Genomic DNA, 24,594 nt, shown 5'->3' with positions numbered 1-24,594 from the left:
TGGAGAGAGCCACTTTAAGATCTCTTCAAGACTTCCAACGATACCATTTCACCAGGCATTTCATAACAGCCAAGGACAGAGCCAGAAGCAAGCATTTCAGTTTTTAAGTGTTAACTCCTGGTCATGCGTTATTGGCAGAACTGCTGGCATTTGGGAATTAAATTTACCCTGTTAAAACAGTGATTCATTTAAGATTGTCCATGCAAAGCATCACCACTGTGATTAAGCAGCTGTGTCCAGACTACCTAAGTTAACAAGCTCAGCAAACGTTTTACAATGAGTGAATGTCTTCCTGTAATGATCAGTGTTAATTATCTAAGGTCCTTCCTTAAACTACATCCACATGCTTTGCCAAAAGCAGCTTTGATACCATCCACATCGCATGCAGAAGACAACAGACTTTTGGATGAACTTTGACAGTGGATATTAACTTTGCTCCACTTTCAGGTGGCTTTTTCCACCTTTGAAATCATGATTGTAAGAGCTGAAGGCAGTGCTCCACCCACTTTACATTGCAGTATATTATGTGGTTCAAGCTTTTATTTAAACAAGTCCTGACACTGATAATTTTATAAATTATTGTAACTGCAAATAGATCATAATTCAATCAAAAAATCCTTCAACTGGCAAGTTAAACCAGTAGCATGTACTAGATGTATTCGGTGAGTGACAGCTTTCACAGCACACACTGGAATACAGGAGGCAGACAGTAGGCTATCTAGGGCAGTCATAGCTTTACCTTGCAGCTTACAGTCTGCAAACATTGTTTCTGTGCCAGCTACAGATCAGATCCTGTGCTTAAGCTGCATTACATCTCTTCGTTAGCTACTGTGAGAGCTCTACATCAATCACCTGCAAGGAAATAAGAGACGAGTGCCACTGCCAGAGGGGCCTGCGAGTGACTGGAAGGTCCAGGCAGTCCGGAGGGCCAACAAATGTTGAATGGCTGCTACCTGGTGCTAGTCACACCACAGCCACGAGCCCTGTAACACTGCCCATGCTGCTCAGGAGTCCCAGTCACTGGTCAGTAAGTTTAGTGCTAGTTGTACCTGTCATTTCCTCTTGTACAGGGCTTACTGGCAAGGCCGTGGTAGCAGGGGGGCTGCAGGGGTGGCCTGTGAGGAGCTGAGAACCTGCTCCGTGTTAGGTAAGAGCCAGCTCCAGAAGGATCTGCCACTGGCCAATGCCCAATGCTGTTCACGCCTCCATGGTAACATATTTAAGAAAGGAGAAAAAATGCTGTGCAGCAGCTGTGAGAAAGAGGAGTGAGAAAAACATGAGCACCAGCCCTGCAGACCCCAAGGTGAGTGCAGCAGGAGGGCAGGAGGTGCTGCAGGCAGGCAGCAGCAGTTCCCCTGCGGGCTGTGCAGGGAGAGGCCCCCGGTGGAGCAGGCTGTCCCCCTGCAGCCCATGGGTCCCCCATGGAGCAGATCTCCACGCTGCAGCCCCCCCGTGGGTGGAGGAGCCCCCGGTGGAGCAGCTGGATGTGGCCTGGAGGAGGCTGCGGCCCATGGAGAGCCCCCGCAGGAGCAGGCCCCGGGCTGGAGCTGCAGCCCGTGGAGAGGAGCCCCCGCAGGAGCAGAGGCCGGGTGTGAGGAGGAAGGAGCGGCAGAGACGAAGCGTTATGGACTGACCACAACCCCCATTCCCCATCCCCCTGTGCTGCTCTGTGGGAAAAGGGTCAAAGAGTCAAGCCTGAAGTTGAGCCTGGGATGAAGGAGGTGGTGGAGCGAAGGTGCTTTTCATTTTGTGGATTGTTTTTTTTTTGGTTGCTTTTAGTTCTCAGTGCCTTCCTGTTATCAGCTGGCAATACACCCAACTGATCTTCCCCAAGCTGAGTCCATTTTGGCCATGATGGTAATTTGTGACCCATCTCCCAGTCCTTATCAGAACCCAGAAGTTTTTTCATCCAAATTTCTCTCCCCCTCTGCCTTGCTGAGGAGGGGCATAGAGAGTGGTTTGAGGGGCACTTGGTGACCAGCAAGGTTACCCCACCACACCTGCCGATGAGTAAAATGGATTCACACAACCCATGCAAGCCTAAGATGAATTCCTGCGAAGGCTTTTATCACTGCAAGGCTTTCGCATGCAAGGACTCTGTGTGGCTGGTGGTGCTGCTGATTAAACACAGTGAAGCAAGTAATGTGGGTGGCCCCAAACGAGTTGCCAAATAATCGATTTGATAATCTCACAGATCTTGGTGACGGGCTAGGGCCTCAGCTAGTCTACAAGCGGCGAATGTCCACATGTCCACGCTCTGCCTTCTATTAGCGCAGACCGCTGCTGAGAAAGCATGGTGCTGGCACTCGTTTGGCAATCTGTAATGAAATCTGTTACTGGATCACCTACTAATCATCAAGACTGATGCACAGAAGTCTTCTTATGTTTGCGTTGCCCTTTCATAGAAGAGCTATTCATGCAGCGGCTCTGATGAGCACTACCACGGGAAACCTGCTCGCAGCAGTTGGATGGCTTGATTAGTCCTACCCACCCAAAAAGGAAAGCTTATTTTCCTGCAAGGTTCCAGTCAATGCGCTGCTAGGGACAGCGCTGCCTAGCCTTGCAGGCTGTGCAGATGTAAAGCAGCGCAGCTTATTCATCCAGGTCCACGTGGGAATTGGCAAACAAAACCAGATGCCAACTAACAAACGTTGAAGAAAGCATCTTGGAAGAATCAAACTCGTGACCGCACTTTCTCAAGTGCAGCATCTGTACCTTAGAGAAACGTGCGTAGCATCAGAATAACGATCTTTACTAGATTAGGGCCTCGCAGAACACCCCGAGTTGGAAGATCTGGTGCCAGTTACGGGACTAAAGCCATGATCTGCTCAACACAATCCTTCCAGGCTGCCACCCTCAGCGCTTCACAGCTATGCAGCAGATGCACGGCCACGTAGCCACAGTGGCACAAGGGCCATAGCACCTCTTCAGAAGCAAGTCAGCTGAAACTCCACACGTACACCTATCTCTATCTGCACTCTACCGCTTCATTCTTGCTGTAGTTTGGATGTAGAGATAGAGCATTTATGCGACTGTATATTTTAAAGGAAATCCAGCATGTGCATTTGATACCAGTGCAAAAATACAGGGCGGCAGCAGACCCAATTCTTCCAGATCTGCTAATGTTGACAAGTCTTGATGCAACAGATCATTGCAAAAAAAAAGCAAAACCACTACTGCCTTGAACAAGCTGCTTGCCAAGGCAAGGTCGAGACTGAAGGCAGCTGCCCAACTGACACTGCTAAGTTACACTTCAGTTTGCCAGCTTTCCACCACGCAAACTGCACTGATGCAGAATCAAGTTCCAGAAGAATAATGCTTATCCTACTTCTAATCACAGGCTGGAAGAAGCCTTCATGAAGTTCAGCAAGGGCAGCTGTGAAGTCCTGCAGCCTGGGGAGAAACGAGCAGGCTGAGGGGGGCGATACCCTGACAGGACAAGGGGGAATGGTTTTAAATTCATAAGAAAATTGAGATTAGATATAAAGAAGAAATTCTTCACTCAGAGGGTGGTGAGGCACCAGAACAGGTTGCCCAGAGGAGCTGTGGATGCCCCATTTCTCGAAGTGCTCAAGGCCAGGCTCTTTAAACTCATGTTTAGAGAAACTATTTTAAGAGCTCACCTGTAAGAGGCAGCAATAAAGCATGGTGAGACAGACAAAACTTCTCAGAAGTCACTGGTTGATTCAGGTTCTTGAAGTCTCATCTGAATCAGAATTTTTACCTGGATTTAAAGCCCAATTTAACCTAGCTAGCCTGTCACGAAACAGAGATCTTGAAGCTAAAGCCAGTAATGCAGCAGTTTAGATATTACTGCATCTCCAGTCAGTTGCTCATCCCACAGCTTTGTGTAGCTTCAGTACTAAGAAGAAAATTACTTGAACGTGCTAGTTCAGACTGATACACAGAAGTTATTCTTGCAGCCACCTAGGGTGACAGAAAGATTTAAAAAAAATATTTGCCCCGTAAGAATAGTTCAAGCACAGTTAGCTCTGAGAGGAGACGCTGCCTTCACGGCCACTGCTCACTACTGACAGAGAATAGTACATCTAAGAAGCATGGTTTATAAGTTTTCTTTTGTGCACGTTGTTCAAGTTCTGAACTGAATTTGCCATTTGAAGTCTGCCATTTTCTTATCTCGTTCTTAAGACACTTCCCCAGGGCATCAAATCCCCTTTCATCATTAAATGTATTTTTACCTTCTTCTACCAAAACGGACAAGATGAAGAGGCCAAGGAAAGGCAACAAGCTCACAAAGGAGTGTGATCTCCAGCCAGATCTCTGAGCTTGTCCTCTGCAAGCTTCAGTCTCTTCAAGTGTAAATGATTAAGACCTGGAAGATACTACAAAAATTTACCAAATCCTGGAGGAAACGTAGGCATTTAGTATTAACTGCAGTTAATACAGAATCAACAGCAATGTCTTCTGAATTGCTATGGCTAGACACTGATGTCAGTGAGAAAATGAAGTGACAAACTTAAGTGGTGATAAACCTACAGACTTCCTGTGGAAGACTAGAGATCAAGCTACAGACCTTCTGTGGAAGAGTGTGCTTCCGCAGATACAGCCATCTTACTGCTGCTGTCTGCGTCCTTTCTTCAGAAAGAACAGGGAACCCAGAGTACCCCAAGCCCAGGGAGATCCTGCTGTTGACAGGTAAGTGGGTGACACTGGAAACCCAACCACAGCTTAACAGCAGCAAGGTAGGTGCAAGCATTAGGAAGCCATGGGTACACGTGCAATGCCCCCAGTGCTTATTTGAGACAACAAAGGAAAAATTGACATGGAGATCAGGGGGAGGCTGATGGAGGCTGGCATAAATGGCCTGGGCAAGGCTGTAATCTTAATACCTCAAAATTAGAGCTGAACGATGAGTAAAGCAACTAAAAGCCATATAAGTTTTCCATCTGTGGTTTCCTGGAGCATTAGCATGTACATTTGAACAGAGGTCTTTCATTTTAGGATCTGTTTTTATCTATCCATGACTTACTTCCCAGAAGACTTCCAGTAACGTTTCTGGACATCCCCAACTCCTGTTTCAAGTCAGAGAAATTTCTGCTCAGAGACGAGGATGTTACAGTCACTGAGACAGAATACTTTGTATCTCGATACGCAAAACATGTAAAACTCCAGTAGTTTGCTGCACCATCCACAATTTAAAAGATTCTTGCCAACAATAAAATGTCATCTTTATCCTTCTGTCTCTTATTCAACGCAGACTGAAGGCACATTTTCCCTGATACTGTGATGCTTAAAGGGGTATTTGAGTACAGTGCAGCTTCAAAACGGGATCATGTTTTTCTTCTCTTAGAGCTCTTCGGATCTAAAATTAAGTTCAGTGACTTGCAGCAGCACGAGGTACTAGAAGATCAATCATGAAAGCACTCTTCTAATTTGTGGACAAAATCTATAAATCTATAAATAGAAGCCTGCTAAACAAAATACTTTGTAAACAGAAACTTTCCCTTCGTTTTTAAGTAGGGACTTCTTGTGTGAAGAACCCTCACGCCAGGTGCCTGTAGAACTACCCAGCAAGCCACTATCTGCAGGAGATGGCCTATTTCAATAGAACCTGAGCTCTGTTTCCACCAGGTACGCCTGATTAAACGCTCCCGTGCATAACGCAACCTCATTTATGGTGTGTGTGTGTGCTCAGAGCTCCTACACCCAACGCCAAGCCCCCCTCACACACACACACACACTCGCACCCCCTCCCCGTGGGGCCGGGCCGGCTCCCGCCCCGCGGGCACGTGACGCCGCGCGCAGGCCGCGCCGCCGCCATCTTGCAGGGGGCGGGCAGCGGCGGGCCCGCAGCGCCGCCGGGGGGGCGCCATGATGGGGGCCGGGATGGGGACGGCGCCCCACGGGACCCCAAACCCGGCCCCGGGGGCAGCCCGTGGGTCCCGCAGCGCCCCGCCAGCTCCCCACGAGAGGCTCTGCGCCATTCGCAACTGCACAAGAGATAATAATTAAAAAAATAATAATAAAAAATAAAAAAAAGCGGAGCCCTGCGCGGGCTAGGCAGGATGTGACAGGCGTGTCCAGCCCAGCTGTTTGGGATCTCGGCGTGCTCTGCAGAAGAAACCCCCGCGACTTGGACACTGCTCCACACGCCACGGACACGCAGCTCGGGTCGGGGCAGGGAGCAGGTTCCCAGCTACCAGCACCTCAGACCCAGCCAGAGCCTTGCCGCTTCCTGCAACCCCATCGTCCCCCCCCCTGCAGGGGCTCGCAGGACTCATTTCGGGAGAGCTAGACTTGGCGCAGCTCGGCGAGCCAAAATAAACACTTTTTGGACCTGTGCTGTGAATTCGGTATGAGTTCAGCACCGTCACATCCACCCACTGGCTTATGACCTGCCAAACGCGCTTTGGCCTTAAAATGGTACGAGCGTGTACTTGGCGTGTCTGAAGCCTTAAAAATCCCTGTCTCCTCTCAGTAGTCCCCAAAAGCATATCCTGTCTCTACCAAGCAAAAAAAGGGCCATTCCTTTACTATTCCCTTCCTGCGAGTGGAAGAACTGGTCAGCACCGAAAGTAGATTAAAAAAAATAATAGCAACTGTTTGTACCTTTTTCTGCTCAGTCCCCTACGAAAATCTCAGGTGTTGGTTTTAACAGCCCCTCTGCATTGCAAGTGCCTATCTTCCAGCCCTTTCTTCCTCTTTGCACGAGAGGCCATCTATAGACCAAAAACTGCAGAGCTCCGAGGCGATGACTTGGTTGCATAAATATGGGGCAGATTTTGTGTCAAGCAAACATTTGCCAGAGATGGCCGGGAGGGGGGAAAACCCACGTTTAGATATCGCTGCTGCACGTGAGAAGGCTTCAGTGCCACTCACGGAGAGCCCTCGCGCTGTGACAGCCACCCTCCAGCAACAAGTGGCACATCTGCTTTCAAGATGTGCTTTGCTGCTCCCTGACAGCCACCCAGACATCCAGCTCCTCTCTGAATTCAAGTTGCAGCTGTGACATTTTAATTTGCTCATTTAGAAAATGATTACCACCCCTTCCCAGAGGCCTTCAACCACCTCACCCAACGCGGCTTTTGAGAGCCAGCCTCGCGGCCGCTGACCCTGAGCTGCAGCCCTGATCCTTGCCCAGCCTCATTTTTGGGGGGAGAGAGCAGGCTCCGGGTAAAAATCATCCCAACACCTTGCATTGTTTGGAGCCCCTGGGGGACGCTCTGTGGGGCCGCATGGTTTCCATTTGGCGTTATGATTATTTGTACGAGTTTAGCCAAGCTGCTGCTTGGACTCCTGCATCGTGCAACTTCTCCAGCGTGCGAGGCAGCCGCTCGGGCTTTAGGGGCACTCCGCATCCTACGCTCTAGCAACACCAGCAGAAAGCATGGCTGGCCAGAAAAAAAGAAGCCCCCCCCACACTACTACGTCATATGGGGCTGTGTTACGTCACAGCCCCACATTCGCAGCAGGCACTGTGAGAAGGGGGCTCTGGGTGCCCTCTGCCCACTTCATGGGGGTGAGGGGCTGAGCTCCTAAAAAAAAACAACACGGGGAGGGGGTGAGGAAAGGGGAGGGCACGCCGTTACCTGGGCTCGGGGGCGGCCGAAGCCCTCCTCGTCGCGGTCCCCGCACAGGGCCCTCCGCAGGCGCTCCAGGTGCTCCCGCAGGGTGACCCGCTGGTGGAAGGAGAAGGCCGGGTGCAGCGAGGCCATGGTGAAGAGCAGCAGCAGCTCCTCCTGCGCACCGAAACCCAGGCCCTGCGCGGCGGGGAGGGCAGCCTGGCCGTTCTCCCCGGCGCCCTCCATCACCACCACCACGTTGTCGTCTTCCTCCTCCTCCTCCTCCTCGTCCTCCTCCACCGCCACCTCCTCGGCCGCCTCCTCGTCGGCGGCGCCGGGCGGGGGCCGCCTGGCCGGGCAGCTCTGCAGGATGGAGTCCACCTGGGGCAGCAGGCGGTGCAGGCGGCCGGCGGCCTCGCGGTTCTCGGAGCCCAGCAGGGCCAGGTAGACGATGAGCTTGGAGCGCACGGCCGGGTCGCGGAAGTCGCCCAGCTGCCCGGGGTCGCTCAGCCCGTTGGCCTTGGCCTCCGAGTCGCGCAGGCAGTGGTAGTCCTTGCGGGCCAGGTCCTCCAGGCACGAGCCGAGGAAGCGCAGCTCCAGCGGGTTGCACAGGTCCAGCAGCCCCACCATGAACTCCAGCCGCTGCGCCGAGCCCAGCACCAGCCCGAACCACTCGTACACCGTCTCCTTGTCGGTGCGGGCCGCCGCCGAGCCGGGACCGAGGGCGGCAGCGCTCGGCGTGGCGGCGGCCGAGGGGGGGGTGGGGGTGCGGGGGGGAGGCGGCGGCGGCGGCGGGCCGGGCCCGGGCCCCGTGCCGGTCCCCAAGCCGTGCAGCTGGCTCGGCCTGTCCGGCCCGCACCCCCTCCCCGCCGCGGCTCCCCCGCGGGCCGGCGGCCGGGGCAGCTGCTGCAGCTGGAGGTGACAGTCCAGGGCCGCGCCGGGCTCCTTCAGACCCAGCCCCGCCGCCGCCTCTTCCGCCGCCGCCGCTGCCTTGTGGCTCGTCTGCTTGAGGGGCAGCTTCATCTTCAGCATCCTCGGCCGCGGGCGGCCGCCAGCGTCCCGCGGGGCCCGGCTGCGGGGCTGGGCGCGGAGGGGAAGAAGGGGAGGGAGGAGAGGGGAGGGGAAGGGAGGGGAGGGGAGGGATGGCGGCGCTCAGGCGGAGCCGCCGCTCATCGCCGCCGCGGCCCTGCCGCGCGCTCCGCTGCGTGCCGGGAAACGGGGGGGGCGCAGGCAGGCAGGGAGGAGGGCGGCGGCTCCCGCAGCGCCCCCCCGGCCGCCTCCTCCTCCTCCTCCTGCTTCTTCTACTCCTCCTCCTGCTGCCCCTATGGGCGCTGGCGACGTCAGCGCGCTCGCGGCCGTTGGGCGTGGCGACCGTTAGGGCCGTTAGGGCGGTTGTGGCGGTTGGCCGCCGGGCTGTGTGGCGGCGCTGCCTCAGGGGTGCCCGAGGGGTGGGCGCTGTGAGGGGGCTCCCGCTGCCCCGCGCCGTGCCCGTAATCACACGACCAAGCAGCCCCAGCAGCCCCGCTGCTCGCTCCGGCTCCCACACGACCACATGAAGGCATAAAAACCGAATCCCCAAACCCATCCCATCGTGGTGAAGGACAAAATGTGGTCTACTAACTACAGTCAGCGTCCCTGAACGGCTTACAGCAGCACAGCACGAAGGGTCGCGGCTAGCCCCCCCTTATCTGTCTGTCCGGGAGCTGACTGTGCTGCCGTGAAAGAGCCTGTTTATGAAAAACCGAGTAAATGTCGTGCGGATTGTGATAACCTCGCATGCATCGCTCAGATTTGACACAGAGCTTCAGCGTACTCTTCAATGGTGGTTACAGACTAAACCATATCCTGATTTCTTATATATATACTCCGTGAATACATATACATTTTATTAAAAATAAACTGCTAGGTAGTATATGTTAGGTTTATCCTTTCCCAGTGGCTGCTTTGTCCTCTTCTAGTAACACAGACAGACTTGAACCCGAACTCTCCTCTTTCATTCCCTTCACAGCCCGTTGTCGCTGCCCTCACGGCCTCTTCCAAGGCTTGTGACAGCAGGAATGTAGCAGCGAGTGGGAAATTGCTCTACCTTTTCCTCCCAGATTGTTAGCAGTTCTTCATCAGTCCCAGGACCAGGAAGGTGAAGAGTAGGTGTAAGAGGTCTCATAAACCCATTTATTCTTCCATTTCATCTTCCTACACAGTTCACTGGTCAGGGCCTGGCTGGACTGATGAATCACTCCAAATCCTTACAGTTAACAGAACAGTTATCACAATATCCCAGCATAATATTTTCTTACCATTATGAAGTAATAATTCTTGTCACGGTTTTTGTTCTGTTTTGTTTTTCCAGATAAAATCAACCATGACTATCGCAGCAGATATACCAAGCTGAAATCATGGATTTGCTGAAACATGACCGGAGGCTTCTGCTTTGAACAGCTGTATGGTCTGAATAGAATTTGCAGGAACAGAATTAAAATTGTATGGGTGTTAGAAATAACATTTCTCATATTTTAACAATGTGTGATTTGAATAAAATGTGACATAGTTCCAAACAGATAACACCACGGAGAGGGGAAAATGAATTTAATTTTGGTGGGAGGGAAGAAAGGAGATGAGAGAAAGTCCACTGAGCCATTCCTGAGTCCACAAAAGTAAGAAAAATTGCACACGTGCGAGGGTAATGGTTGAAAGTACACTCCCCAAGTCCAGAAAATACTTGAGCATGTGCCTACATCCATCCCAGTGTGATAGCTCCCAAGCCGATGCTAAGTGCCACAACTAAGCTTAAGAACCTGATTAACTCAGCCCCTTTGTATCTCCGCTTTTCTAATGGTTTAAACTAATAACTGAGGAAAACAAATTTGAAATATAGGGGGAAAAAAAAAATAATAATGGTGTGAGAAGGCAAGAAGAAGACAAAGGTACTCCAAATGGGCTTAAAAGTATTTCAGTAGCTCAGGGAGTTGGCAGCAAGAAGAAACAAGACAGTGTGGAACGAGAACTGAAACTCTGAATATCCAGAGGAAATGAAAGTGAAACTCAGGGCTGGGAATGGAAGAAGAAAGCAGCAGGGCAATGCATGAACACTGCTGTGATACACTGCCCTTGAGATGTCCTAATCTGATTTTCTTAGCAGCATGTTAGAGGAGATGGGAGAAAGAACTGTGACTTCTGTGTGATGCATGCCACAGACTCGTAGGGAAACAAGGGCAAATCAGTCAAAGCAGCTACACGCCAGCTGGTTATGGTGCGGTACATACGGAGGGAATAGCCTAACTAGAGCAGCAAGTAAAGATCCTCCATAAAGGTTTGGAGCAGTTTTGCTCACTCATGATTTGCCATTTATCTTAAGAGAGTTGGTGGGGTTTTTTTGAGTAGCTTACCTTTTGTTTTTGTTACCTTTTGTGAAACAGGTGAACATTACCTTTCAGTCAGGACTCTCTGGAAGAAAAAAGTCTTGAGAACACGACAATTTGAAATTCACTGAAAATAAAACCTGACAAATCAATATGTCACTACATTAAAAAAAAAAAAAATCTTATTGTTTTAATGGTTTTTGAATATTTGAGCTCATTTATTCTTTCCTTTGTCCTCCTCTTTTTCAGGATGAACCGAACAAGTTTATATTCCTCTGTGCAGATGGGGTCTAGTGGCTTGGAGTAAGGCAGCCTGATGGCATGTGGAAGGGTTAGGGTGTCACAATATCACCTCTGAGGTTGGATCTCTCAGTCAAAAAACAAGTCCACTGATCAAATGGCAGCATTTACTTAGCCATCTTCCCAAACACATAATTTGTAGCCTGGTTATATTTTCAATAATGGAAAGATGCGTTTAAGTGCTTGTTTTAATACTGATTTTAAAAATCTGATATCATAACTTCCTCTTTAAGTAAATTAAAAATGGTATTGGCAGGAAGTCTTTATCATTTAAGATTAGACGTGATGGATGGATCATTTCGTGGTACATTATTAGACAGTTCTGAAAGCTAAAGCTACGTTTAAAGAATTATATTTTTCAATATGTACGTGCGGAATGAAGACATGCACTTTTCAGACCTAATGTAACTAGTGACATTCAGAAGATGACCCACAGTCCTAATTTCATTTGCACCCTGTGCAGGAATAAATATACTGTTTTAAACGCAGTTTAAGTAGTTTACACGTGGCTTTGGATTTAAAGTTACTGGAAAATAAGTTCAGTGTAGGCTGAGGGTGTGTCCCCGGGATTAACATCATTATGAAAGCCCATTTCTAAAGTCAAAGTTGTTGGTTATTCATTTGCAAAGGTCACCTGTCCCAGGACTCTGTGGCAAGCTGGCCAATAAAGGCAACGTTACGAAACACGGTTGCAAATTTCAGTTCACCGTTCAAGGGAAACTGAACTGAGGCCGCAACCCTTTGTTTTACGTAACTGTCAAAGGTGAATTTTTACTATTTTCAGCTGGATGCAGATGAGAAATGTACGAAAGACTGAAACATTACCAAGCTGCTAAGATTTCAGCTGATGTGCAGAGCGGGCTGCCCACCTGCACGGGGGTTCCAACCCCTGGTACAAATGGCAGTCTGTATTGGTTTGGTCTGCTCTGCGTAAAATAGTAAATAACAGTTAACAAGAGAGTTTAGGGAGAGCAAAGAATATACCGGCACTGGGATACTCACTTATGCACAGAAAGCTACTGCCTGATCTAGGTGAGAAATCGCTCTGGGGAGAACAGAGTGATGGGATTTCCAAAAGCATCCAGCTTTGGGCTTTCAGATATTGCAGAGAGGCCAGTGACTGCAGGGAATTTCAGGTGAACCATTGCTGTGGGCTTTCACAACGGGCCCGTGGACGTGTGCGTACAGGCAATCTGTGTGCACAGTTCTGCCAGCACCGGGGTTTTGCTGTCTTGGGAAGTCCTGCCTAAGTTAGGCCACTGGGCACCAGGCCGTTCGAGCACATGCCCAAATCAGCCCCTGTTCTAGTTAGCAGTGAGGTACATCCTTAAGCATAGGGCAGTGAAACTTAAACACCTACACACAGAAGAAAAGACCTAGGCCACCTTAAACATCTGATTAAAGTTAATTGAAATCTGTTCTTAAACGAGGGCCTGCAGGAGGAATGTAGGTGTGGCTCCGGCACGCCAGAGCTCAAGCACCAGGCCTGCCTGGAGTTAGTCATGTATGTGATAATTGTGTATGCAACAAGCACCCGGGAATCAAACTCTCCGGAGAGATTTATTGGCTGGATTATTTCATCATCTCTGCATTTATGCCAGCAGGAGAAGAACGAAATCCCGCTCAGACCGTGTGCGCCAAACGTCCTTCAGAATAAATACGGACTCGGAGGTGCTTGGCGAAGAAGCTTTACATCCTGACCTTTAAAATGTGCAGTCACGGTTCGGGAGACCAAGCGATGCCAGCGTGAGCTGCAGAAGAGTCATGAGTCACTTGTGAAATCTCTGCTGCACAGAAGGAACACGTTATCCCTTCACTCTGCTGGTAGTGCCAGTCTCTTGCTGTCTTAAGAGACCCATCTGCTGCTGCCCAAATTAGACACACAGCTCTCGCCGTCACCATGCAAAGCAGTCGGTGCTCACAGCGTGGCATTCTTCATAGCCTGAGCCTCGCTTAGCATCTTACCTACAGCAAGGGAAACCCCCTCCTGCCAGGCGTGGCTTATGTCCCATGCACAGCCTCAAGAGAGGAAGGGCTGCTGCGCAGCTGCCAGAGCTGATTTCTCAGCACTGGGACTCTGCAGGTCTTTGCCAGCAAGCCTGGCTGTAGGACAAAAGGAGAGAGCTTCCTTTGGGGCAGAAGTTGCCATCATGAGCCGATGGATGAGATGGGGGTCTGGTGAAGAACTGAGCACCTCAGCTGCACGGTTCACAGCGTTACCTGAGGAATTTGCTACTACTCATTTGTCTTCAGCTCTGCACACTTTGGCTGGCTCACGGCACACAACAGTGCTGTTGGGAAAAAAAAGCTCAAGCTTCAGCTGACCTCAGCGTGCCATTGCTGCTTGTTTGAGTCCCCAGCGTATGCCTTAGCCTGGAAATAATGCAGGAACGCTTACCAGAGCAGATGTTACACTGCCATTCAGTTATTTTAGAGTAGGTTGTGAAAATATGTAAATCCAGAGAAAAAAAAAAACCTTCACTTTCTCAATGCACGTCTCCTGCAATGTATGCATAGATGTTGAGATGGTCTTAGTTCAAATGACCAGTCCTTGAAAGCTTCGATAATTGCCCTTCTGGGATGTCCAGTGCTTCGTTCAGGTGTGGATCCCTGCTCCTAAAGTGGGACTTCTCCATTTGGCAACCCTCTCGAAAATAGAGCAAGCAATTGGAAATCTCTTGATGGGTAGGTGTTTCAGACTGGAGATGTTTCTCATTTTCTGCTTCTGAAGAATGAGTAGGTTGCACTGAAATAGTGACATCTGTGGGAGATTTTAAAGTCTGATATATATTTATTAGGACTTCATGGCACATAAGTGGGATGGCTTACAATCTGTGATATTTGAGGAAAAACATCACAGAAATCATTCTGGGAAAAAAAATTAAAAAAAAAAAAAGAGTAATTCAATTAATCAATAGAGTCAATATCTCCTAAGAAAATATCTACAATATCTAGAAAATATCTACAGCATCTCTGGGCACTGAGCATCAGCGTGGCTCCTTGGAGCTACGAAGTGCAGCCCATGGGAAGACGGATGTGTCACCAGCGCTGCCCTCAGCTCAGCCAGTCTCCAGCCTTACTTGTAGCTTGACCTTGCACTTAAAAGTGGTAATGCTTGCACTTTGCTTAGCAGACAGACATTTCATGTGGTTGAAGCCCAAAGCATCATTCATTAATCTTTTTTTTTTTTTGTCCTCAGTTACAGGCTGTCCTTAATAATTGAAGACAAGTGAAGGGTCACAAAATTACCCCGTTTCACCCTGCCTCCATGTCACCCCTACCTCTGGGGATGTTTTTAACAGGATATAATTATCATCCATAGTCATCTACTACCTCTTGAAAATAATAGGCTAGTCATGCCTAGCTTTCTCTAGCATGTATTGAACAAGCAATCAGAATTTCAAAGAGGAATACCCTTTCTTTCTCAGGAATCTGGAAAATATTTCAGGCTCTGAAAAAAAGGAAGCTTCATGTCCCTTCCCCAGAGGTCCCAAGATTGCCTGCTGCAAGGAAAGACATCATCTGTAGAAACCAGGCTGCCTAAAGGACAACATGGATAACATCTGGAGTGTTTCCAAGATGGGCAGCGATGCTGTATCCAGAGCTGGCCGGCTCAGGACTCGTGCAGACTAGTGTGTTTGCCCGAGGTCCCCGTTCACAGGCTTCATTTTCTTCTGCCATCCACCTGAAACATCTGCTTACCATCTGCGGTAAACTCATCCTGCCACGAATGAGCCTTCCTCTGTATTTGTGCAGCAGCCAAGGCATTGATCGAGGCCTCTAGAAAGTAATATGATATATAATAAAATACGTAATTAAGAAATCCTGTCTTAGTCAGGGACACGTTTTGCTTTTTATATCTTTAATATTCCTGGTGTACTTTGAGACACTAAATGAATAACAAACTTTAATACTTTGAGTTTGCCTAAAGATGATAAAAAAGCCCTGACGATAGAAGGCTTAAATTGGAAAACGTTGTGAACATGCAGTCCACAGTGCAGCTCTCTTATCTGTCTTGATGACTGGCTTTATCACCTCCCAGAGAAAAGGTGGAAAAATCAATTAAATCAAATGAATTACACCATTGAAACCTTTTGTAGGATCCCTAAAAAGGCACTCCAGTTCCTTGGGAAAGGATGTGCTATACCTGGGTTTTAAATCATTTCACCAATTTAACTTTCTACCAATTTAATTACTAATCTGTGTCGGAAGCTAGATGCGAGATAATTTTGCCCAATTCTTTCTTTCTCTCCCTTTCCTGCTTTAAAGGCTCTCCAGGGATCGCCTTTCTTCAGCTCTGAACATTCTGTTTAAATACTTCAAAAAAAAACTTTGAAATGTGAACATCTAGCTTGGATATGTAGCTTAAATCCAGCATCTAATGAATTCCAAGGGGTTCCCAGCTCCCCAAATTTCTCTGAACATCACACTCTGGCTAATTTTAAAATTATATTGTCCTAGGAACCTGTGTTTTTAAACACTTAGAGAGCATAGTAATGAACACGAGAGAAAAGCCAAAGAAATGTGACAGAGGCATGAGTTTCAAACTCCAAATGCCAGAGACTTGAACATCTTTTCCTTTTAAATAAGCTCTCAACCATAAAAGAAAAAAAAAAAAAAAAAAAAACCCTGCATGTCTCAAATCAGCTTCAGCAGCCTAACAAGAGGTTTCCTCTCACTAGAGCTCTGAAAATACTTGGACTTTTTTTGCCATCTGCCAAGCACTTTTCAAATACTGTTTGCTTAATTTTAACCCTCTCCTGAGGGACTGGTAAAAAATCACTGCGTTCTTGTCCAAGGTGCAGAAATTGAAACAAACACGAATAGCCTCCAAGCAGCAGTGGAAGCTCTGGTGGAAGCAAGGGGCAAGCCACACTGCCCACGCCAGCCCGGTGTTTCACTCAGCCCATTGCCAGGGCACAAAACCTTCCTTATTTCTATCTTCATTTCTCCTGAAGACCTCATACATTGAGCACAGGAGGGTGTTTAATGACAGAACTGAGAAACGTGGCTGAACCTCGTCTCCTCCAGCTAACCAAACACTGACACATCACCTTCTACCATAACCACTGCAAAACGTATACACTTGGTACGTTTTAGCACTGTCGGTTCTCTTGTTTTGTCTTACATCAGAGTATTTGTTGCAGTGGATAAGCCTCAGTTACCCATCTGAAGAACACATGCTCATACGGCCATGCAACATCACCCAAGCATTCAGAACAGCAGTGGTTTTCTTGTTAGTCATAAGACCCAGTAGGCAAGGCCTAATAGCTTGCTTCCCACTGGCTTCTCTTCTCTCTCCTGTGGCCATCTCGAAGCTTTAGTCTGAGCAGCATGGCGGAATTGGTCCACAGAGTGCAATTAATTGTAGATCATAAATATAGCATCAGGAACTTTGCCAATGTGATAATATTAGGCAGCGCTCTTAGGCACGCAAGTAGCGCGATTTAACCCTAAGTGGTATCCACATTTCCAAAGATGATCAGAGCTGACAGATTTTGACTCAAAAAAAAAAAAAGTCAAAACTATGCTTTTGAAAATTATGCTGCATTGCATTCAGTGTGAATTAGAGAACAACATCAAACCTGAGAAACACTGCTTTCCATTAAAAAAAAACAGTATTGTTTGAAATAAATTCTCTATCAACTCACATTGCAAAGAAGGCAGCAGAAATGGGACGTTACGTTAGGAGCTCAGTATTCCTAAACTGCATTGCCTGACCCTGCCAACAGTCCACATGAAGATCCATTTTACTGCACCGTACCACTATAAAAAGAAGCTTAAAATGCAAGCAAAATAATTGGAACCCGTCAAAACTTCCAACAAAACGTATTTGCATTGAAAAATGTTGTTTTGCCAAAGCTCAAGTGATGTGTTGGGATACATTATTTGTGATTAAATCCTTAATGGTGTCTGAAAACTGGCGTTATCTTCTTACTGCCAAGCAGGCATAAGCAGAAATGGGATTTTTCCAATCTTGCAATGGATGCTTCAACACAGCTCTGCTGGGTAAAAATAGTTTCCAAGCCTAATGCAGATTGATAACATTTCCAAACGATAGGAGAAATTCTTGTCCTGAGGCTAGCTACAAATTTTGCTCGTGTCTTCTTCAGAGTCCATTTACATGATTAGAAGGGTGCCAAGTTGCTGTTGTACAAATGAGAGTAACTCAGAGCATTGGAAATGTCCTCTCAAATGAAGCTTTCATATACACCCACAGTACAAGTATTTTGTAAAGTTTGCTGTCACAACCTTCTTGGCACAGAAAGTCACAACTATAAAGGAGACAGAACGGCTGTGAAGAGGAGAGGGCAAGGTTAAGAAGAAAGCGCAGGCCAACTACAGTCTAGTGCTCAGGAAAGAGGCCTGAAGAGTGCTCCCACACTCAACCTGTCTGCATGTAAGTGTGCTCTGGGACAACAGCATGAGCTGCTCCAACCCCACTTGGGCATGGCCCCACCTTGTCCTAGGTGGAAGGCTCCTACCATGTCTTCTCCATCACCACTGGTGCTTTTCTGATCCCACTGCAAATAGGCTCAGGTAGCTGAGCGTGCAAAAAAAAAAAAAATACTATTTCATTTTAAACTTGGTAATTATAATTTTGCATCCATTACTTTTCTGTTTTGATCTTCAAACTCTCTCACCATCAGACAAATTTCATGTTGAGGCAAAGCAAGTGTCTGGCTAGGACTAAAACTGCGCTTGTTCCAGCTCTGACTTACACCAGCTTAAACCATCATGGACATGTGTCGTGAATGTTTTCCAAACCTAGCATGAAATCTGCAGGTTTGGGACAGTGTTAGTCGATTTAGAGCTATTGCTAGCTATACCCTGGAGATCTCTGCAAGGTCAAAACTAATTCTTTGCAGAGACGACCAGGCAGGCATCACTGATATAAGAATAACTAGATACCACATTTCAGTTTACTTTAACTGACAATTTGTTTGGCGAAGAGCACATCTTCTATTATACATATCTTGAAGTACTCAGTCTCTGTTCTCAATGTTCTTTGCTTAAATCCATGCAAAACCAAAGTTTTTCCTGAATCCCAGCCCACCCATAATACTGAACTATCAGAGAAAAATTAAGTATTTTCATTTGTGCTCCCTTTCAAGAGAAATAAATAGAAGAGCATAGATATACCATACTCGTATGTGCTGGCACTCAGGGAAGTCATCCTGCTCTGCTTAAAGAGCAGCAAAGGCAGGGTTTCTTGGTTTAGATAATTAATGCATGCGTAGCCATCCTTAGAGGTACCCACTCTCTTTTGGCTGGCATCATGCCTCCCCCTGCCTCCCTGTCTGAACCCCCCTTTCCACCTGTTCGCAGGTGGCACTGTGGCGCTGCAGTGGGACTTTAGAGCAGGTGATGGGACACCAAAGTCCTCTACGGCGCTCAAGGGATGTGGGTGTTGCACCAGGGACATGGGTAAACTAACTGAGCAGCTGGGCAGAGGTCATGGGCATGTCCCACAGGGACAGAGGGTAGAAAACGCACAAGGCATGCTGTCAGAGACAAAGTTGTTGGGTCCCCATCACTGGATTTCCCTCACGTTTAGCTGTACAATTTGTACAACCATGAGACCTCCCCTCAGCCTACTCTGCTCGGGGCTGAGCAAATTCAGGGACCTCAGCTGCTCCTCATATCTCTTCCTCTCCAGACCCTTCACCATCTTCATCATCTTCCTTTGGACAAGACTAATAACCTAAGACTTTGGACAACTCTCTAATCATTTTATGTCCTTCTTATATTGGTGAACCTTCCACTGTAAAATCTTAAAACATTTTACAAACAGCAATATGGTAAAGCCTGGCACATTTTAGTCACGTTTTCTTTTTTACATCTCCTGTTGCAAAGAAAAAGCTGAGGTGCTGAGAGGTTGAAGTGCTGTGCTCAACCTGTAGAGGCACAACCCAAACTCCTAGCCCTCAGACTTCCCAACACGCACACCCTTCTGCCCTGAAATTGCATCTTGAAAGGGGGAAGCAGGAAAAGAAAGCTGGTTCAACAAAATTGCAAGCTCAAGTTTAAATTGGAGTAAGTAGGTAATGGGAATACGAGGACCTGGGTAACGCACATGAGAACGGTGAAGGAAAGTGACTAGAGAAGGGTGGTGGGATTAAACTGGTGAGATGTTCTCCTACTCATTGTAGCAATTAACCATCTGGCAGAAGTGTAAAGGAGACAGATGTTATGTGACATGCACCAGCCAGCTCCAGTGCTGGTGATAACGGCACCAGAAGCTCATGGGCCTGCTGCTGGAGGGTGACACCAGCCCCGGGCAGGAAGATGGCGGGGCCTGCATCGCGCAGCCCAGGTGTCCTCACAGAAATGGCGGCCCAGGCCCTGGCTGCAGGAGGGATTTCCTGTAGGCCAGGCCATGAAAAAATAAATAAATCCAGACTTGCCAGCCCATTGATAAGAGAAACGAGAGTTTTTTTTTTTTTTTTCCCTATCTTTGAAGGAGGATCCCTGCCTGTCACTTTTAATTAGCCAAATTATGGCTGTCATTGCATTATGCGTCTCATTAAGTACTAGGAGTCTGCCTCAGATATTATAGGGAAATTACAGAGCCAGACTTGGTAAGATCCCTTCTCCCAACCAGAAGAATATGGTATTTCCCTGAATCAAACCTTTGTTTCATCCCATCTCATTTTTAATCCTGTTTTACATCTTTCTAATAGTAACTAAGGACTTTAGTTCAGTGGTGCTATTCTCAGAAAAAATAAATAAATCAATAGATGGACAGGCCTCTGTATCACCAGGCATACTGACCTCTCTCTCTTATGGCCAGGATGGCGAAGTACCACATACCTTTGCCTCAAGATACCTTGCACATAATGTCTTAATATTTTTCTATCAAAGGCACACAACCATTTACTTCTGCAATGGAAATTCCTCTCCCTCGCTGGGGTTTATGAGGTTTTGCTTATAAATGCGGCACATATCACTGTGTAATTCTTTCCCTGCATAATGATTTATCTATCTATTGGAGACAGCTGTCAGACAGGCTCCAGTTCAAATACAGTGTGTTACAGAAACAGGCTATACCTTTCCACAGCGACCATATTTTTCCTTACCTTGCTGTTGCTCTAAAGAAATCGTAGACCCAAATCTACCTAAACCATTCCTACTAACACACACATTTATATGCAAAAAGCAGAGGAATAACCACTGAATAAAAGTGGTTTTTGAACTCTGTATTAAAATCTTATTCCATCCACAAGAGTTGATAATGGATAGCTTTCAGCTACCCTTACTCTCCCTAAGTTTTTAATTACAGAAGCCTTTGGGATCTCAGGCAAATGTGCGGGTCCCGTTGTCCTCAGCACAAACACAGAACAAAAGGATGGTGAGTGTGAAGCATGGGTGTAAGGCCAGATGCAATGGGCAATCAGTGGATAAATACATGGAGGCAATGAAGTGATATTCATCAGCGCAAGATGTCCTGATCTCAGCACCCAGGTGGCTTAGCCCTTGTCATTTCTTTTTATCAGCATTGTAAAAAGGCAGGGTGCTCTAAGGTGACCAGTGAAAGCAGTTATTAAAACAGCTGCGTGCATGCCTTCATTAAACTCCACTACAGTAGGAAAATCAGCGTTGGAGAAAATCTGATGGTGTTTATTTAACGCACATTTTCAAAAGTGGAGACAGCGAGGTCTAGGGGACACCAGCTTGAGGGGCTTGTCCTTGTAGGGACAGGGGTGGTGTGGCTCCCAGCATGAGATGTCAGAGGGAGGGAGGAAGCAGTCCCAAACCAAGACCAGGGAGGACAGCCAAGGGGGAGCAGTTGGGAGGGAGGTGGAAGATGGGCAACACGTGGCAACAATATTGAAGGGGGGTGGGTGGGAATGAAGTGCTGTGTAATGCAGGAAAAGGAGCACAGAGGAGAGAGGTCAGGTGGTGCAGACCCTGGGGAGAAGCTCAGCTCGCCCAGCACGTTTCAGCCTGAAGAAAGGATGACACACAAGACGATGGGTGCAAGGGCACTGATCAAGGCTGCAGCCACATTGTGTAAGCTCAGGGAGCAATACAGCTATACCTGTGAGGGGCAGAGTATCTCTGTATGGTGTATCTCTGAAGCTTTGCCTGTTTTCCAAACACATTTCCAGGCTTTGCAACTAACACCAAACATACTTTTTACTTTCTCTTTCCCCTCAGACATACCAAGTCTCCCTGGGAAAATACAGTTAGCCTCTATAAAATCATCAGCATGCTGTTTAGTAAGTTTAGTCCCTTCCAAGTCCTGCTATGCAGTTAAAAATCGGACCACGTGCTTCCTGTTGAAGCAGAACATCGTGTCCCACCTTGGAAAATGCACTACATTTGAGCGTCTGCATTTAGTGGGGCAAACTAATAGGTCTGGAAGGGCAGCAAACATGAGACCTCTAGCACACGAGCCACTAATTTACCAGTCTTGTAAATAAGATACAGATCAGTCAATAAAGCACATTTCAATTTAGTTCTCTCCAGGGGAGAAAATCAAAAGAAGAGACCCAGAAGAATAAGAAGTAAAAAAGAGAGATTTTGGCTCCTGAACATCTTCTATCTGTTCCTTTTCAAAATCTGCTTTTATTTATCCTCTGGTTTTCATTGATCTCTGGCGATAAATGTTCCAGCTGAGAGAACTGAGCTTTAACAGACAATTTTTCTTCCCTCTGCCAAAAGTGATCAGGTTTCCTCTGTGAGCAGTGCTCAAGAGCCCTCAGTCAAGTTGAAATATATCTCAATTCAGAGGATTATAACCAAATTAAATACAGCTTTGCTCTCAAAGATTATTATATTTTTTTAGGATCTCCAGAAGACATTTTCATTCCTTTTCACCCTAAAACACACAGATTTATTGTCAGCATATGGTGTTTTCTGAAATCCAGCACAAGTTTTGTGCTGCACCTTCACATACTACAAACCCCACTCCTCTTCCCTCAGCCTGCCTGTGACTTCCTTCCTCACCCTCCTTTGCCAAACACCTCCTGGTCCCCGTGCTCTCACCTTCTTCTCACCTTCTGCTGCCATTTCCAGACCCGAGCATTCATCCCTCAGCCTGCTGGCACCATCACCTTCGTGTACTCATCTCTACAGGTCCCCAGCAGGGGACAGGATGAGTCCAGAAGCCTCCAAGAGACCCTCATCCTGCAGCAGATATCACCTGGGCCCTGCAGGTTGCTGCTCACTCAGGAGCCTCCCACCTGACTGGCACGAGGTGAAAATTAGCTACTCACGGATCTGCAAATCAAAAAAAAAAAAAAAAAAAAAAAAAGTGTAAAACTGCTGCTTGAAACCAGCCTGCCTCCTCCTTACTGCTGCTAGTGAATCACTTTTTCCTGTTCCCCCTTTTTTTTTGTTTGTTTGTTTTTGTTGTGTGTGTGTGTGTTTTTTTTTTCTCCCTCCTCAGCCTCTCTCAAGATATATTTGGGTATTTTCTGACTGCAAGCATCTCAGAGTAAGCTTCCTCCCATCCCAAAGCTCCTTTTTACGACACAGGAGTTAAATTCAGTGGCAAACCCCGAGGAGCAGCTGATTTAAACACTGTTTACCGAGGGAAAGCACTTCTTTTAGCCTAGATTTGAGGCATCTGTGTGTAGCCATTCCCACCCACCTCCCCCCAAAAAAAAAACAACCATGCTCTCAGTGGTTGAAGCAGCACAGCACAGTGTGCCACGTTCGCAGTGTGGGCCCTGGCACTTCTCATCTAAATGCTGCGAAGCAGGAGCCCACGTACGAGAGCTGTGGCATTTGCATGGCAGCACCTCGGAGCGCTCACACCGGGGCTCCTGAGCTTCCCACGTGCCTGACGTATATGAAGTGTAGGTGCACGCATGAAGGGAAACGCTTGCCAAGAGCGTGTTTTTACGTGGGTTTTCCCCGCTTTGTCTCTTTCCTATCCCCTGTAACGAAACCTCCCAACCTGCTAAAGTCAGCAGGCTTGTGTTTTAGTGGGTCAAGTGGCCCAGTGTGCAAAGCAATGGGTAAATTAAGCATTGGTTGTGCTTCGGTAAATCGGGAATTACTCGGGGGTAATTAGCTAAACATCACCCAGTCTTTACTGAAAGGGAGTTGCTAGCTGAGGCCACAGAGGGCGTGAGGACTTTGTGCAGAAGTGGCTACTTTTGCAGCTCTGTTACCATTATGGCCTGGCTGGTTAGTGCTATTAGTAGCATAAACAACACTAATTTCATGTGGCAATGGTGAGTTAATGCATCTGTAAATACTGCTCAATACTGTATGTAAAAATATATGTTAAAAAATATATATGAAACTAAACTTCCTGCCATTATAGAAATTCAGTTTTAGTGTACTGGTGGAAACCCGACAAGCAAAGCTGTAAAATTAGCGTGAGCAGGTTACTAAGAAATTCCTATGACACCACCAAATGTTTCAGTTTTAGAAGGGAAATGTTCAACTTGCAGCTCGACTGGCTGCTGCTGGCTGCTTAATACCGCAACCTAGATATCGCTCCATCAGGGCTAATTGGGCTTTCTGTATGCAAATTCCCAGAGCTCAAGCACTTCCTAGCACACGCAGCCAGGAGCACTCGAGCATCAGTCCTCGTGGGGGCGAGGCAAAGCCCCAAGGCTCAACCCAGGGCATAGGGGGGTCCCTGGCCCCACAGCTATGGGGGAGAGGAGCAGGGTGTCCCCACCCCAGCCACGCATCGGAGGGCTGCTGCTCCCCGCCATCCTCCCGAGGAGGAGGAGGAGGAGGAAGGAGAGGACGACATGGGCCCAGACAGCAGTTGTTTAGCTTGGCCACCCTCACCTCCCGCCGTTTTCCCTGGCAGCATCCAGTCATTCCCACAGTAAGCCCAGTCTGGGCATGAGATGCTTGTGTATTTCAGCTGCTGCTCTGGGTGTAGCTGAAGTTTTCCCGAGGAGTTCAAGCCCGTGGTTCAAAACCCTTCACAGCTTTGGCCAGACAGGAGCAGGTCTCCCTGGCAGGGGGATGAAGGTGGCTGCCCAGCATCCAGCCCTTCTGCTTGCTGAGTGGTGAGGGCCGTGCAGGAGAAGGCGTGAGAGCTCTTCACAAAAACCCACAGGAATCTCATAGCAGAAAGCGTTCAGCAGCCGGAAACACAGGAGTGGAGCCAGCTCCCCTGGACGTGAAAACCATTACTTAACAATTTCATTTTCCTTTATTTTTGGAGGTAGACAGAGACGTCCGAAAGTGCAGAGCAGATCAGTAGTTCACATTAAAAAAAAAATAATACACAAAACCCTCAAGATTTTAACAAAATCCGTAGTATGTAAGAAAAGCATGTTTGTCTGTAAAAATGTTTTCATGGGATCACTGAGTGAGCTGTGACTCCTACTGATGTTTTTTAGGTCTGTGAGCAGACAGTGGACTCACAGTGAGCCCTCCTTCCCCGAGGAGCCACCTCACAGAGAATCATTTGGACAGAAGGAAATACGGCT

At 47.8% G+C, this 24,594-nt stretch overlaps 1 protein-coding gene and 1 long non-coding RNA gene across 5 annotated transcripts in view; both read right to left on the bottom strand.

The window, feature by feature from the left end:
- The window catches only part of ZCCHC2 (zinc finger CCHC-type containing 2), a 41,255-nt gene extending 32,466 nt beyond the window's left edge, over positions 1-8,789 (bottom strand). For all 4 annotated transcript variants that reach the window (XM_084509341.1, XM_084509342.1, XM_084509343.1 and 1 more), the window contains exon 1: positions 7,551-8,789. In XM_084509341.1, the coding sequence (XP_084365467.1) occupies positions 7,551-8,555 (1,005 nt within the window). In that variant the 5' untranslated portion in view covers positions 8,556-8,789. The remainder of the gene's footprint in view (positions 1-7,550) is intronic.
- Positions 8,790-11,184: 2,395 nt separating this feature from the next.
- On the bottom strand, positions 11,185-22,387 carry LOC311431497. The gene is made up of 3 exons (XR_014689489.1): positions 22,175-22,387; positions 14,885-14,962; positions 11,185-14,050 (listed from the first exon to the last, which is right to left on the bottom strand). It is a non-coding gene; the product is annotated as an uncharacterized lncRNA (long non-coding RNA).
- Between the last annotated feature and the right edge of the window lie 2,207 nt (positions 22,388-24,594).

Source organism: Aythya ferina (assembly GCF_964211825.1).
Source record: "Aythya ferina genome assembly, chromosome: 2".
In the NCBI taxonomy this organism is placed as follows: domain Eukaryota; kingdom Metazoa; phylum Chordata; class Aves; order Anseriformes; family Anatidae; genus Aythya; species Aythya ferina.
Note: the sequence above shows the minus strand (reverse complement) of the source record. Positions and strands in the feature narration are given on the sequence as shown.